The sequence below is a fragment of the Salvia miltiorrhiza genome, unplaced genomic scaffold, assembly GCF_028751815.1.
Source record: "Salvia miltiorrhiza cultivar Shanhuang (shh) unplaced genomic scaffold, IMPLAD_Smil_shh original_scaffold_293, whole genome shotgun sequence".
Lineage (NCBI taxonomy): Eukaryota > Viridiplantae > Streptophyta > Magnoliopsida > Lamiales > Lamiaceae > Salvia > Salvia miltiorrhiza.
In genome coordinates, this window is record NW_026651522.1 from 151,604 (window position 1) to 168,822 (window position 17,219).

The window sequence follows — 17,219 nt, forward strand, 5'->3', positions numbered from 1 at the left end:
AAAATACTCGTACTATCTTTTACAACTTCCAAATTCAATCATTCAAGCACTATGACAATTTACTTTTAAAATAAAATAGAATATATAACAAAATCTAAAGCCATATTATAAGATATATTACTACTTATAAACACATTAAAATAATGCAAGACATCCGCAAAATAGTACTAGTACAGTAGTACTACAATCTGCTTTTATCCGTTACGTCTGGTAAAATATCCATTTCATCCAATTTCTAGATGTCGAATGTTCTTTTCATTAAGAAATAAATTTTAAAAAAGTTGCAATTAAATTTAAGTATGTATGCCTTCGTGTGATTTGTGTGCACCTCCTTTCTTAATCCTAAAATTCACTAAATTAGTCCTGCTTTATCGGCATTATTATTACTTAATTTACTCCATTCGTATATTGTAAGATTAATTTTATTCTTCTCGATGCTTCCAACCAACTTCTATGTTATTGGGGGGACTGAAGCTCTAAGTATGATCGAGTCGGTAACATAGTGATTTTTTTTAGTGTGTGTGCATACATTCCAATTCTACCACTAATTTATATTTCTATATTTACTTTATATAATAATAACACCATTAATTAATTGATTAATTAAAAGGCACAAACCTTAAATAATTTTGTCAATCTTGACTAACATATTGACCTGTATAAATCTATTGTAATCAACTCCTCTCAATGTTTAGTAATAATACCAAAATAACACCAAATTTTAATTGGTACTTAGAATTTATGCAGCACTCCGAGATACTACTATTATCTAAGGAGAATGACAACTATAAAACCCAAAATTCATGTGATCGACCAAAACTTTTACATATGGAAACTTGTACTATAAAGTTCAATTCAATAGTATTATGAATAATTGGGAGTAGATTTAAATGCAACTACCATGGACCCCTACTCTCATGTCACAAAACTAAGTCCTTACCACTATAAATAATTTGTTAGATGTGGGCCCCAGTTTTCCTCTTTTTGTTAATGACGACATAATTCAGGAAAATTAAAATTAAACGTAAAATTCCACCTCGACCTCCAACTTCTCACCATCTTTTTTTCCTCTATAAATTCCCTTATTAACCCACTCCACCACCACCACCTCCACCATCGCGACGACGGCGACCTTTTCTCTCCCACATTCCTTACCCAAACCACACTAAGCACAAATAAACCTCAACCAAACACTTCTTACATTAAAAATATGCCAGGTTTTGGTGCAGCACCTCCGTCGCCAGTGCCGCGGTCGCCGTGGCACTCGCCGGTGCCGTACCTCTTCGGGGGGCTGGCAGCGATGCTGGGTCTGATCGCTTTTGCTCTCTTGATCCTCGCCTGCTCCTACTGGAAGCTCTCCGGGTACCTCGAGAACCACGGCGACGGCGAGAGGGACCTCGAGGCCGACGGAGGAGACGGCGCTGCGAAGCCGCTGCCGGTGATGGAAGAGAAGTTTTTAGTGATCATGGCCGGCCAGGAAAAGCCGACGTTCCTGGCCACTCCGATGTCGAGTAGGGCGTCGTCGTTTGGCAGTAAGAGCAGTTGCACTACTTTAAGCACTCAAAATAGTACCTTGTCCGAACCAGATTTTCAAGACAAGAACATCCAAAATGGCGGACATGTTCAATCACCCGCTGCTGCAGATCAGGTCCATTGACAACTTTTTTTTTTCTTCGACAAGAAAAAAAAAACATATCAAGAATATAATTTTGGTGCCGTGGTTTTTCTACATTTAACCCTTGTTTGTAGTAGCTAGCTAGGTTTTCTTTTAGAATATGATAGGTTAGAATTAGAAGTGGGTTTTGCTAGGAATTTTGCGGAAATGTAAATAATTTTTGGACGAGGAACGGCAACATCTATATATATTTTCAGTGTTGAATTTCTTCTATTTTATGCAACTTGCTCTCAGAGAAAGTGTTGGATAATTGATTTGGAGACATAGTAAATTGTAAGCGTAAAAATGAACCAAAATTAAAGGACTCGATCCGAAGAAGTTGCCCTCTTTATTGGATTAAGTCTCTGAATTTAGGCACAGTAGAAAAATGATCTCCTTAAATGTTCACCTATGATTTTGAGGTGGGAAATTAAACCATTTCCTTTTTGGAAGAGTTTAAATTAGCGAAAGCAAAAGAGGAGAAAAGGTGGAATGAAAGTGGTGGTTGTTCTGCAAAAGTTGGTCACGTGACACATGGAAAAACACGTGGAAGTCACATATAGAGTAGTTCACCCGTCGCGGCGAGCTGAAGCCTGAATGTGGCAATAGCCGCAAGCAGTTTTGCGAAATCAGGTTGCTGCTTCAGAAAAATAATACTACTACAACATAAGAGATCTATTTTTTTTTGAACATGCATAAGACATATCGATTGAAATGATTGTCTGACATCCTCCCATAACAATATTAGCTAGTGATCATAATTGGCCGATGCATATTATCTCATGTTCACTTTATTATAAACAAAATAGAAAAAAATTATCACAACAAAAAATAGAAAATTTTATCACAACAATTTATTTATCTCATGTTACCCAAAACGGAAAATATGAAAAAGTATTATCACACTACTATCCTATAGTAATATTATTATGAATTCAAGTGAAAAAGAAGCTATCCATTTTTTTTTTCGATAGGACGATTTGGCAAATAAAATCACGAACTATTTTGAAATTATAAATTTAATGTGATTTTTGAAGCGTGACAAATTAAATCACTATCTTTTCAATTTTGTCCCTCCAAAATTTTTCCGGTACGTCGTCGGAGTACTGTCAAGAGCATGTAATTGAGTACTGTCAAAGTTATATTCCCCGTTTTCATAACATATGAAATTTGAAAATGGGGACCATAATTTTCATTTTTTACATTTACACTCCTATTTCGGCCTCAAAATCAATTATTTGAGTTTTTGGTGACCCCTAAAGCCCATTGTTGGCGTGGCCGTGCCATGTTGACCTTTTTGGCATTTTTTTTCTTTTTTGTATTATCAATTTATTTAGTACATTTCGTCTGAAATAAAAATTTAATTAAAATTTATTCATTTTCAATTAGAATTTTCTAATTAGAACTAATTAATTAATTTAATTAAAATAATAAATAAATAAATAGATAAATAAGAAGAGGATGGACACTATATTGAAATACAAATAGTGTTTGAACAAATTTCTTTGTATTATGGTTGAGACAATTTAACATAATTGATGTGTTAAATAATTATTTTTTTTATAAATATTAAGTGTAATTTTTTTTAAAGGCCTAATTTCAAAAAAGGAAAAAATATAATTTTATTTTTATTTTAGGCTGAAATGTGCTAAAAAATCGATTATACAAAAAGAAAAATATTTTGCCAAAAAGATGACATGCCACGGCCACGTCAGCAACGGGCTTTAGGTGTCATCATAAGCCCAAATAATTGATTTTGAGCCTGAAATAGAAGTGTCAATGTAAAAAATTGAAACTATGGTCCTCATTTTCAAATTTCGATATATAGAGTCATCCTTCTAATTAATAACACCTCGAAAGTTACTGTCCTATTTTAACAATTAACTCTTTATAAATATAATACTATAAGTTTGGATCAAAATTTTGACATATCTCACACAAAACTTTCATTTTGTCTCAATCATATATACACATTGACTCATAGTTTTGATGAATATACATCATCATCATCAAACATAAATTATATATACACATTTGCTCAAATTTATGTAAGAATATATATAATCGTCAAGCATATAAGAAGAGGCAAGCATGGAAATGGGGGAGATTAGTTTTAGTGAGGTACACAACAGCATGCATATTGTGTTGTTGAGTGGACTACATCATTTTGGGCTCTCCACCTTAAAAATCATTAATTGTATATATATGTGTGTGTGTGTGTTTGCAACTAGTCCAATTGGTGGGTGGGATAAATCAATCACTGCAAGGGGTAAAAGGGGATTATGATGAGAATTACATATTAGATATAGTGGATTGGAAGTACCTTCTTTATCGATTCACAAATTGTCAATGATTTGCTGACATCAAATGAAATTAATATTCTTTCATTTATAATCACTTGCTTGTCATTATTCTCTATATAGATCCGCTAAAATACGAAATGTTTTGTTAGTTAGTTTTTCATACAGATACCAGATTTTAGTCATATTAATTAAAAAGCCATTTTCAATATAAAATTGAGGTGTTATATCTCTGTAATAAACAATTGTATACTAGTACGTTTAATTATAATTGGAATTTATCCGAGTATAATAAGGTTGAGAAAATTGAATTAAGGGTTAAATATCAAATACTACAACTTTCAAGGTTGTCTCACCCTGCATAAAAATAACTCTAACGAAACGTTAGTTGCATTTAACTCTTTATTGTACTATTTATTAAAATAATCCATCCACCCTTGTTCTTGGTCGTTACCTTCCATCTACAATTATTATTATTGCATTTTTTCTTTTTGAAGTTTTATATCAAATGAGTCCCACTTACCGTTTAATAGCGGGTTTCTTATCTACAATCCCCAATTTTACATGAACCCTAGTTTTTACAGAAGCAAATTATTGTGTTTAAGACGAAATTTTGACCATTCAACTTTGGAGAAATCGCGAAATCCTTCACACCGCAACCAACAGTGCTCCGATCCCAACAGCACCACCAAAAAGCCACCACTTAAACTCTTGGCGTCGCTGGCAGGGGCATGCGGCGCAATCGTCGGACCCTCGATCTCCGCCGGGGAAGACGCTGGAGAAATTCTTGCAGCACTGAGTCTTTCAATCCATCATATTCCCAAATTGCAAATTAAGGAGGACGAATTCAGAAATTAATTGAGTTATGAAGCGTTAGCGAATCGGAGAATCTCCAATGTTGAAACACGATTTCTCGGCCCAATGGTTAAAGGAATCTCAGACGGAAGTAGGGAACTTCCAAGCGTTAGATTTGCTCTTGTAAAAACTAGGGTTCGTGTAAGATTGGGGATTGCAGAGAATAAACCCGCTATTAAACGCACTACAAGAAAACACACGTATAACGACCGAAATTTTCGGTCGTTAATTTAGCTGTCCTAACGACCGATTTACGACCGTTTCACGATCGATTTTTTTTAAAAACTTTTTAACGATCGGAATTTCGGTCGTTAATTATTTTCTTATTGTTTTATTAATTTATTTTTTTTAACGACCGAATTTTCGGTCGTTAATTTTTTTTTAAGTTTTTTAACGACCGAAAATTAGATCGTTAATATATTTTTTTATTTTTTTTAAGACCAAATTTTTCGGTCGTTAATAATTTTTTTAATTTTTAATTTTTTATTAAAAAAATTATTTTTTTTTAAAGACTGAATTTTTCGGTCGTTAACAATTTTATTTTATTTTTGTATTTTGTATTTTTTTATTTTTTTTATTTTTTAACTACCAAAAATTCGGTCATTAATATATTTTTTATTTTTTGGAGTTATTTATTTTTGATTTGTTTTTATTTTTTGTTTATATATATATATATATATATAAGTATTTTAAAACTATTTTTAATTAATTTTCTATTTTATTCTATTTTTTAAATTATTCAGAATATTTTAAATTTTTACATCGAATAGATATTTAACTAGATTTATTATTTTAAAATAAAATATTATTAGATTTATTAAATTGATAGATTTGATAAATTGTTAGAATTATTATTTTCAAATTATTAGATTTATTATTTTAGATATTATTTGCTATGTTATTAGATTTATTTAAATTTATTATTAGATTTTTCAAATTATTAGATATTATTAAATTTATCATTATATTATTATTATACTCCATGAAAAAGTTTAGTGCCATAAATTACCAACAAAGTATAACCGTGTAATGAAAAGAGTAATGTTGGGAATAATGTTATCAACAGAATGTTAATAACATTGAAACCAACATGCAGCGGAAATGAATAACACACAAGAATACTTTTTCACGGATTATATAAATAAGCTGTGAGTGCCTCAAGGCAAAAATCACTATAATGAATCAACAAAGCAAAGTATATATTTGGATCTCTTGAAGATCTATCTTTACATATTAGCTGCCTAAGATAAATCAACCTATCTACTTTCTGCACTAGAATTTTAAAACAACACAGAAACCAAATCAGCCGAATAACAAATGTTAGTCGAACAAAATAAACCAAGACAGTATATAACGATGAACAATGCAGTATATACTGATGAATAACAAAATTTTAAATATTTCGCTTCTTCCAAGATTCGAACCCTGAGAAAAAAAATTCTCTCTCTAGATACAATATCAGCCATAGGATTGATGAAACAAACATACGAGATCGTGTCTCAGGTCTCACTAAAAATATGGGGTCTCATTGGAGCGCTCCCCTATATATATATATATATATATATATATATATATATTCATGTTCATGTGCATTCATTTGGTTAAACATATTTTAATTATGATTCTATAATTCATTTTAGGAACGGCGCGCGAGACTTAATTGTTTAATTGCTAGTTTTATTCAACAAAAGTAAAGGTGGGGTGATTTTAATAAGGCATTTAAGTCGTTTATCCTTATTATATGTTTTGCACAATTAATTATGTGAAGTGCAGTTGAGAATAAGATAGCTAGCGCGACCTAGCCTACGGGCTACTATGAGAATAAGTTGCGCGACCTAGCCTACGGGCTACTATGAGAATAAGATTGCGCGATCTAGCCTACGGCCTACTATGAGAATAAGATTGCGCAACCTAGGCTACTATGAGAATAAGATTGTCGATTGCGCGACCTAGCCTATGGGCTACTATGAGAATAAGTTGCGTGACCTAGCCTACGGGCTACTATGAGAATAAGATTGTGCGACCTAGCCTACGAGCTACTATGAGAATAAGTTGCGTGACTGATCACTAATTTCTTAGCAACAAAAACTGCAACTAAACAGTGTAATCGTAGCACAGAAACAACAAGTCGAGTATCGTATCCACAGGGACTATTATAACGAATCACTCTAAGTAATCCCGAGTAAACTCTAGTAGCATTCAGGCAAACTCCCATAAGAACGAAGAATAAAACTAAAATCCAAACAAAACAAAATAAAACAGGATAAAAACTTAAATAATAAAACAAACTCTGACCCTAGGGATGTACTATCGTTACTCAAACACATGCATTCAATCTATTAATTCAATTACCAATTTAATCCAACCCTGATGAAAGATCACTATATTATTCACAAGCTTCTCTAACGAACACCTATGAACGTAGATTAATTTACCCATTTTCACATTCAAGACTCCAAGGAATAAATTAACTTCAAAAAGCACACAAAGAATAGCTTCCTATAGCTTCACTTGTCGCATTCAAGACTCAAGGCTAACACTATATCATGCATTCCTGAATCGGCTGAACAATTATCGCATTCAAGACTCAAACTGAACAGCTAGACATGTAAATTATTGATCATGAATCACAAATTGGAGGGCAAATTGATATCAACAAATCAAACACATATATTAAATCAACTTTGTACAAACCCTAGGTTCAGATAAAAGAACTAGCCAGACATCGCAAAAGAAAACATAAACATAATAAATAAGAAAGCAATTGAAATAAATAAAATAGATAAAACTCGGAAGAATGTTGAATGACAGCTTGAATCTTGTAGGAAAATAAAGCTAATCTATGAAAACAATAAAAGTTTAAGTCTAAAACTGAAAAGATGGAGAAAAGAGGTAAATAGATGTGTCTAATAGGTCAGGGAAATGACCTATATATAAGCACACGAGATAAATACAGTGTAGAACTTGAAAATACTGATAAAATCCGAAAATTCCAAAAATTCGGAAATTCCCGTCGGACACTATTCACTGCTGCACGCGACTTTCTTGTTTCGGCCATATCTTTCTCGTCCGAACTCGGATTTGCCAACCGTTTGCGCCTACGAACTCGTATCGAGACGAACTACAACTTTCATAAAGACCAACAGTCCAAATTCGAACTCCATTTTCTGTAAAATTCATCAAAGTACGAGCAAGTAACATATTTCACAAGATAAAGCAAATTAAGCACAAAACAATCATCCAACACTCAATTTCCTATAAAATTAACATCAAAAGAACATTAAAAACCATGGAAACTTGAGTGTTATCCGTGACCTAGCCTACGGGCTACTATGAGAATAAGTTGCGTGATCTAGCCTATGGGCTAACTTAAGAGTAAGGGCATGGCCTACGGGCTATGTTATGGATGCTATATTAATGTATTTTATTGATGTATTTCATATAGTTTGGATAAATGCGCCCCCACTGAGTTTATTGTACTCACCCCAAAACAATACCCTTTTTCGGGAAATGACTCGGGCAATGAAAGACAGGGCGAGTGATGATGGTCAAGGAATAAAGAGAGACATGTTTTTATTTTTAATTGAAATAATGTCTCAAATTTATTATTATGTTTTATTTAATGTTTTCCGCTGCAATGTAGATTTGAGTTATTTTAAATGTTCGAACCTTAATATTTTATTCAAAGTACCTTTTATTTTTAATAAGAAAATTGGAGCGTCACATATCGCCAATGCAAAAGAGGCATGGACAAGGAGCGGCTCCGATTAAGACTTCCAAGCAGAGGGGCGCAGGGATGAACCGGAACACACCCGAACGAGAGGGATTCTGAGAATATGTTGGAATAAGACGACATATTCAAGGAGAACTTAAAGAATTTGATTGGGCTACTCATGCCAACAAGATGCATCTTCTTTTCTGATCACCACGTGGAAACACTCCAAGGTCAAGCGTGCTTGGCTTGGAGCAATTTCAGGATGGGTGACCTTTGGGAAGTTTCTCAGGGAGCGTGTGAGTGAAGACAAAATACGCTAGTCGTCAAGTTTGGAGCCAGACTGTTACAGGTGGTATCAGAGTCGAACCTCTACCAGTACAGTGTGGTTCGAGGACGAACCAAGCGAAAGCTGGTGGGCCTGTGACGCCCAGGAACGAAGTGCGGAGTTGATCGCTGGTGCAAAAGAGGCATGAACAAGGAGCGACTTTGATTAAAACTTCCAAGTTGAGGGGTGCAGGGATGACCCAGAACACACTCGGGCGAGATAGATTCCGATAATATGTTGGAATGGGTTGACATATTGAAAGAGAGCTTAAAGGATTTGATTGGGCTACTCATACCAACAAGATGTATCTTATTTTCTGGTCACCGCATGAATTTTTTTTAAGGTTAAGCATGCTTTGCTTGGAGCAATTCCAAGATGGGTGATCCCTTAAAAAGTTTTTCGGGGAGCGTGCAAGTAAAGACAAAACAATCTAGAAAAAACTCGTGTTGGTCTGTGGGGACAACCGTCAAGTAAGGCTGCTATTGTGGTGAAAGGTGATCAGAACAGGAAGGGACGACCGATGGGGGGTTTGCGAAATAATAATAATAAAAAAAATTAAAAGAAAACGGATGATCAACAACCGTCTGAGGCCTGAGTTTAATTGCACTTTTTTTTGGACTAGGGACGGTGGTATTTGATCCAAGATTGAGTATGAAGGGGTATACGCTCTAGGGACCTCTACTTCATGGATGGATTTGTACCTTAACCCTTTAATAAATGGTACAATAAAAAATTAAATGCAACTAATATTTCTTAAAGATTATTTTTAGGCAGGGTGGGATATCCTTGAGATTGTATTTCGTATTTAACCCTTCAATTAATTACCTATCTTTTTCTCAAAGCTAATGGATTCTTGAGAAAGAATTAAGTTTTTGTTCTTGTTTATTACAAAACGTCTACGTACTATCAATATTTAATTTTTAACTAATTAATACCGAGTTTTCCATTTTAGATTGATATTTAATTTTTAACTAATTAATACCGATTTTTCCATTTTAGATTAATATGATATTATAATTTATTACACAAGATTATATATATAATACCCAACAAATAAATATGAGTACATGCATGCATGCATATCGATCGACTATCAAGTATCAAGTGCCCATTTAGAAAATCTAGCAAAAAATTGATCAGACCAGTTAAAAAAATAATCTCTTAATTACATTTAAAGCGATTTACCTTCTAATTTAGGTAATACCATTTGAAACGTCTCATTCCATTTTGAGATACTTAATAAGTATATAACAAGTACCTTTAATATAACTCATAAATTACTCAATATGCTACAAAAATGTTATTCTCTATATTCTCTTTATTACTTATTTGATAGAATACATCTCAAAATATTATTTTTTTTCTTTTCAATTTTATTACAATTAAATAACTCAATTGATACCTAAATTATTTATACCTTAATTCTTGTGATCAAAAGAAATGAGAGATGAGGCATTTGATTTTGGCTCAATTTTTCCGGAGTTCGACTTTAAATTTAGTTTTAATTTTCTCCTGATCAATAATCACAAGTAAAATTGACATTTGGAACTATATTTTGGCTTTAGACTTTAGTTATTGGATCGACCAATAATGCCAAAATTGCTAAGTTTTGTTATGATCTAATTTTTAGACCTCTTCGGTGCTAAACAATGTTACGTAAAAACTACATATATATGACCATCAAATAAGAAAAAGTCCAAACTTAAGGTTAAGATAGGATTATCCAAAATTGGGGAACATCTTTTGGCAAATGAAAGTTTTACAATCCCATTTTTGAATTCTGGCAATACTGTTTTTTCTAGAAAGAACAAAGCTTCCCCGCATACTGATTTTATTATATTAAGAGGGTATTTACTGGTTAACTAAATTTATAAGTTGTTTAAAATGGCTTATAAGCTGCTTATGAGCTTATAAACTCCTTCAAAGTGTTTGACAAAATAAGTTATTAAAGAGCTTATAAATTCTCCAAAACATAAGTTCCTCAACCCCAACTTATTTTCTCATTATCTTATAAGCAACACTCATTTTACAAAAATAACTCAATTATGATTTTTTATTTTCGTCATATACCATTCTAATTAATTTCATTTTTATTCGATTTTCTCTCTCTATTAAAAATTTATCTCTCTAGCTTATAAGCTCAATTATCCAAACACCTTGACAACTTATAAGCTCTCAGGACATCCGCAATGAGGGCGCCAACGCCAGCCCGGGCCTGGCGTGTGCGCTCTCCCCCCCCCCCCAATGCCGCGTCCAACCCCTCCGCGCCCAACGCACTATTGATTTTGATTGGGCGCGTGTTATACACGACCCAATCAGAAATTTTTATGCATTAAAAAAAAATCGAAAATTGAAACGACTGTTTGGGAGTGGCGGTGTTTTGGCGAGCAAACTCGATCTCTCGAGGCCATGGAGGATATGGTCAAGGTTATGGGAATCTTCTCTCAAACCCAACGCGACCTCGCAGACAGCTTCATCTTGGATAGAAAGACCTTCAGCATGAAATCCGACGAGTTGGCGTTTCACTTGAAGAATGTGGAAGAAATCAAGAAACAAATGATCTCCCATAGATTGTAGGGTTTTTTTTATGCTTTTTTAATTTGAAGTAATTTAGAACTTTATTTTTATTGTAATGCAATTTTTATTTTCAATCAATGTAGTGTTAAATTCTAATTTCAATTAAATTTATGTATTAAATATAGTGTTAAAATTAATTGATAAACATTAAAAATAAAGATAAAATAAAATTTAAATTTTAAGAGTTAAGGTGTTGGTTCTCCAATGTGGAGGTTGGCTCTTAAATGGTGGTGACAACTTTTAAAAACCAACATTGACTCTCCAATGTGGATGCCCTTAAGAAATTACATCTTAGAGCATCCGTAGTGGAGAGCCCATATGGGCTCTTAAAAGTGGTCACAACCATTTAAGAGCCCATTTCTATTTTATTTTTATTTTTATTTTTAATGTTGTTTTCAATTAATCTTAACATTAAATTTAACAACATAAATTTCATTCAAATTAAAATTAAACATAACATTAATTTTAAAAAAGTTAAATTAAAAAATTATTACAATAATTTGAAAAAATAAATTCTACTAATTATGGCTCGATAGGATCAAATCGTGACCATATATGCTCGACCAAATCATCCCGAAGGCGGGCATGCAAACGGCTGTCGCGAAGGGTTAGGTTTCGGGCTATATATGCGATGAATTCCGAGGGCGCTCCGCTATTGAACTTCGTTTGAGGACTGCTGCTGGATCCCTCACCACCGGCGTCAGCCTCTCAACCTGTCGCACACTCTTTTTTGTCCTTAATTATCATGTTATGTAATATGATGCACGCAAACATGATATTGCTCATTTGCTTCTTCTTCCTTAAACGTGTCTGACCTTTGATAATACCCCAATGAGCTTGAAGAACACCAAAAGTTCGTTCCACATCCTTTTGTGAAGCTTCTTGTATCACTTTAAACCTCTTCATCTTCTCCTTGGAAGAATCGAAATTGATAGTACTTGTCACTTGCATGAAATTGTTATACATGAAAAATAATCTAGGATTAACATTTAGATCAGGAAAAAGAAGATGATCTTAATTGGGAACTTCTTAATTCGGATGAATTTGATGAAGAATTGTTTGATGAATCGTTAGAAGAAGATATTTTTGTAATTGATAAATGGAGAAAGAAGAATGGAGTAGTGGAAAATGATGAAAAATGAAGTAGTGGAAAATCAGTGAAGAATGGAGTAGATATTTATAGAAGAAAAAAAAGAAAAAAAATATATAAAAAGAAAATGAAAAAGGAATAGCCATTTAACGACTAAAAATCAAAAAAATAAAAAAGTCGAATTCGATTGTTTCTTACATTCTACCATTAAAAATTTAATTTTTTTTCTTTTCTTTTTAAGTGCAGGGAAATTGGTGATTGCACGCGCCCAACCAATTCAGCTTCTACACCGAGAGCGGAGGAGGAGGCTAGGCGCGGGCCTCTGGGACGCGATATTAGATTGGGGCTCGGCTGAGCTTAGTATGCACCGACTCCCGAACCCCCACTATGGATGCTCTTATAAGCTGTTGAAACATTTTATAAGCTCCAGTCCAAAAGCTTATAAGCTTTTTAAAATAAACTTAGCTAAACATCCTTTAAGTGCATAAACTTCTTCTTTTTTCTCTCTCTTTTTTTTTTTTCATTTTTCTTTTCGGAACAAGAAAAAGAAAATGTTTGAGAAACTATGAATGCAATTTATTATATGCATATGCGATTGTATTGGTTGATCATTTTATTCTTTTGAATTCTAATGTTTGGGTAATTCTGTTGTGAACGCGAAACCAAGGCACTATCCTTGTTACCTGTAATAGCACAGTAAAAAATGTCGGAGACGAGCCACTCAAGAATAAATCATTAATGCATCCAGTGCTTGACATTATATCATCCACAAGTTTAGCCTATCATTTTTTAACTGGGAGTGATTGAATTGGTGAAGCAATCATACTTTTTTTTTTGATAGGGAAAAGAAGATTTTATAAAAAAATGAGACGAGGTACCAGGGGTACCACAAAGAGGAACAACAAGCCAAAGAAACAGGCGACACCCAAAGAAACAACAGAGGCAAAAAGGCCAAAAGAAGAAGCTCTGCAACCTCTAGGTAATGGCTTTTGACAGCCAAGATCTAAAATCTGTAGGTTGGATCTCCAACTTGTAAACATTCTTCCAACTCCAGATCAAAGATTTAATCTCAATATGTTAAATATGTTATGATTGAGATCAAAAGCAATCATACTAGCAATGACTTAAAATTCAAGATTAAATATGTTATGATTGAGATCAAAAACCTATAAATCGACAAATATAGTTGATATTTTGAAGCATCAGCCTACTTGACCAATTTAGCTAGGCTTGAGGATGACTAGATAGTTCCAAATATAGTTAAATAATCTGGCGTCAAAAAATGCAATTGAAACATTTCTACATGTTCCATCTAATTAGTATTTGATATTTTTCCCTTTTTGAATTCGTTGAGTGATTTTTAAAAAATAATTGCGGGGAGCATTAAGAAAGGGGAAAAAATGAATATGTAGTACAGGTTTGTTGGCATGAGAAAGAAGAAATGAAGGATCGGAAGGAATGTGTAATGTCAAGTAGTGTAGAAGGATGCTATTCTTGCTTTGCTCCAACGCCTAACTGCCTTCCCTTTTATCCACTCCTATTGAGAAAGTAGATGCACAGATGCTCACTCTCATTCTTTTCTGCTGTTTTCTTTCAGTCTCACCCAAGTGACTGCAAGCCTTCACATTTCAGCACCTGGCATCACATTCCCACCTCACTTCATTTATATATAATCACATCTTCTCGATTTTGTAATTTACCAATCAACACATTTTGTGATGAATTTAACGAAACCAGCCATATAACTTCATCGACTCCTGCTAACCCAAACTATATATATTCACGTTATATGCTGAAAGTTATTATCTTCGTCTCATTAAAGATGACTCATTTTCTATTTTGAATCCTCCCATTAAAGATAATATATTTTTATAAAAGATACTTCATCTGTCTCACTCTAATAGACTCATTTTTTTTAGACGATTCATTAGAATAGGCTCGTTTTCCATTTTGAGTAAAATAATATACTTAATTGATATTGATCACACTATTTTGTTTCTGAAAATGTAAGTTTCTTAATTTCTATGCCAAAATGGTTAGGCCGGCGTCCTCGAAGTACCCTTTCCGATCTCCGGCCTTTTTTACCGCTTTTGGTTTTACGGGCACTCTTTTTTCTTTTTTTAAGGTTTTAACGAGGCCCTACCCTTAGTTTGCTTCTTTGTGCTCTCAAGGGTTAACTTTCTTTTCTTTCTTTTTTATATCAATCTTTATATCAATCGCAATTTCATCTTAATTTCTATGCCCAAAAAAATGGGCATATTTAACTCTTGAAAAGTGGTAGACCCTATGATTCTTATCCAATTTATATTTTTTTCTTGATTTTGCAATGTCGAGAAAAAATGAGATATGCTTAATGATACGAATGGAATATTATATATTTTGTGAGTGGTATGAAATAAGAGGATTAATTTGGAGTTCGGTATCACCTTTTGGTTGCTTGCATATGAACAGCTGCAATCACGCCGGTAAAATTAATAGTGCCGCACAGAAACATCCACTTCAATTGTAGGAAATGATGAAATTGAGAGATACGATTCAGCATAATTGAATTATGAATTATGCCCTACCAACAATTGAACTGACGGTCTTCTGCGTCTCAACGAAAACATCGTCAATTAATATTCTTAGGATCCGTTTACTTTGGTTATAAATTTTTTATTAAAAAATGATGAATAAAAATATATTACTATCAATTTTTCCTTTTTCATCATACACAAATGTGAAAATACTACTCACATAAAAATAAGAAAAATATTCATCATATATAAAGGTGGGAACACTACTCACACAAAAATAAAAATAAAAATATCTGCGCACAGATAAAATTGAATTCAACACCTCTGAATAAGGAGAATTATTGAGTACTTTGCCACTTTAACCATAACCTGCATTATTACGTATCTTTGCTTTGACATCACATAATCATTCTAACTTGTTTTATTTGAATGTTACATAAGTGGCGGTCATAACAAAGAAGCAGAAGCTGCCAATAACATTGTTACTTTTAAAAGGTTTGAAAGTAACGAGACTTGTATTCTTATTGGGTGCATGTCTTCTGGCTAAAGATTAACAGTATATTAATTTATACTAATATAAAAAATATTATTGACACAAAATACTGTATTATATATTTTATTTTAGGAGTAATTTTGTAAATAAAAATAGGGTGGAAATTTAAACTACTCACTTTCATAACCTATCTATCAAAACTATCCACCCTTATAATAATACTCAATCTACCCAAAACTAAAGTGATGTTGATAGGTTTACATTGTTTTTTGTAAAAGTTCTTGCACAATTGTACTTATGTAATGAAAATATAAAATTGTTAGTTGAAAATTGTACAAGATCTGATAAATATGCATATATTGATAACTCACGTTACTATGTTACATTGTAGGTTTGAAAATTTGAAAAAATTAGGGCACACTTATGTTATAAAAATATTAATACGAAGGAGAAAAAAAATACGAACTTATGTATATTATGAAATAATAAAAAATTCTGAAGCTAATGGTTTAACTAGCCGCCGACACTAGCCGCGGAGTTTTTTCCAACCTGATCGCTTGGCCCCGTGAAATCTATAACATCATCCTCTAATAAATCCTCAGAGGCATCAAGATCTGTGCCCGACTCGTTCACAGGATCATAGTCTTCATCATCTCCATCAGAATCGTCTTTGTCCAGGGGCGAATCTAGAATTTGTCGATAGGGGGGGGGGCTGAACTTCTTGAAGGTATTGTCTAAGTAGAATTTTAATCATCATCTCCATCAGAATCGTCTTTGTCCAGGGGCGAATCTAGAATTTGTCGATAGGGGGGGGGGTTGAACTTCTTGAAGGTATTGTCTAAGTAGAATTTTAATGGACTTAGAATTAGAAATGGACAGTCTATGCAATTTTTTTTTGTCTAAGTAGAATTTTAGTGGACTTAAAATTAGAAATCAATCACTTAATATAATATATAGTTGTACTCTTTTTATTGATTCAATAATAGATACATTTGAAGCACATAAAGAACTGCATCTATACATTTTAAAAAAATTATTCTAGTTTTAATAAAATAAATTAATTTTTATTATTATGTTAAAAAAAATTATCTTTTTTTTAAAGCTAGACTGAGCTATGACTTGAACTATGTACATATTAAGCTAAATATATTACATATATATAGAAAAAAAGATTGGGGTTGCACTGGGCTGGAGCCCAGTGCAACCCCTAAGTAAATCCGCGCATATCTTTGTCTCTTGCGGCAACCGAGGCTTCGGCTTCTTCTTCAGGGGTTTCATCTGTCCACACTTGGTTGATTCTCTCACACATTTCATTAAGGCTTTTAGTGTGATTTCAAGCGGATTCGTCCAGCGGTTGCATATCCCATGAAAAGTATTGTGGTGAAAGCGAGCTCTAGCGACTATGATACGGCGTATCAGATACGACGTCTCATATATTCAGAAACTTACCTATCCTAAACTTACGCTTGTAATTATAAATTTTTACTCCACCCACCACTCATTCATTCATTCATTTTTAAAAACCTATATCGGTCGGCGACGCATCATCTCTGGGCAAGGGTTTTGGTCCGCAAATTATTGAATAATCATGAGGTGTTGCTTAAAATTTTTAGATTTCGAACAAATAGCATTTATTGGACGGAATAAATTTGAGTCGAAATTGTTTGTTTTCGCATCTTCTTTGAAATCTCGCT

General features: G+C 33.2%; 1 protein-coding gene across 1 annotated transcript; it reads left to right on the plus strand.

Moving 5' to 3' along the window:
- Positions 1–1,019: 1,019 nt before the first annotated feature.
- Positions 1,020–1,888, plus strand: LOC131003908 (protein GLUTAMINE DUMPER 2-like). Its single transcript, XM_057930478.1, has one exon. It carries the CDS (start codon positions 1,211–1,213, stop codon positions 1,655–1,657), a length of 447 nt encoding a protein of 148 aa, XP_057786461.1. The 5' UTR covers positions 1,020–1,210; the 3' UTR covers positions 1,658–1,888.
- Positions 1,889–17,219: the final 15,331 nt, after the last annotated feature.

Coding starts and splice junctions, on each gene's coding strand:
- LOC131003908 (XM_057930478.1), top strand. CDS start 1,211: ATGCCAGGTTTTGGTGCAGCACCTCCGTCGCCAGTGCCGCGGTCGCCG.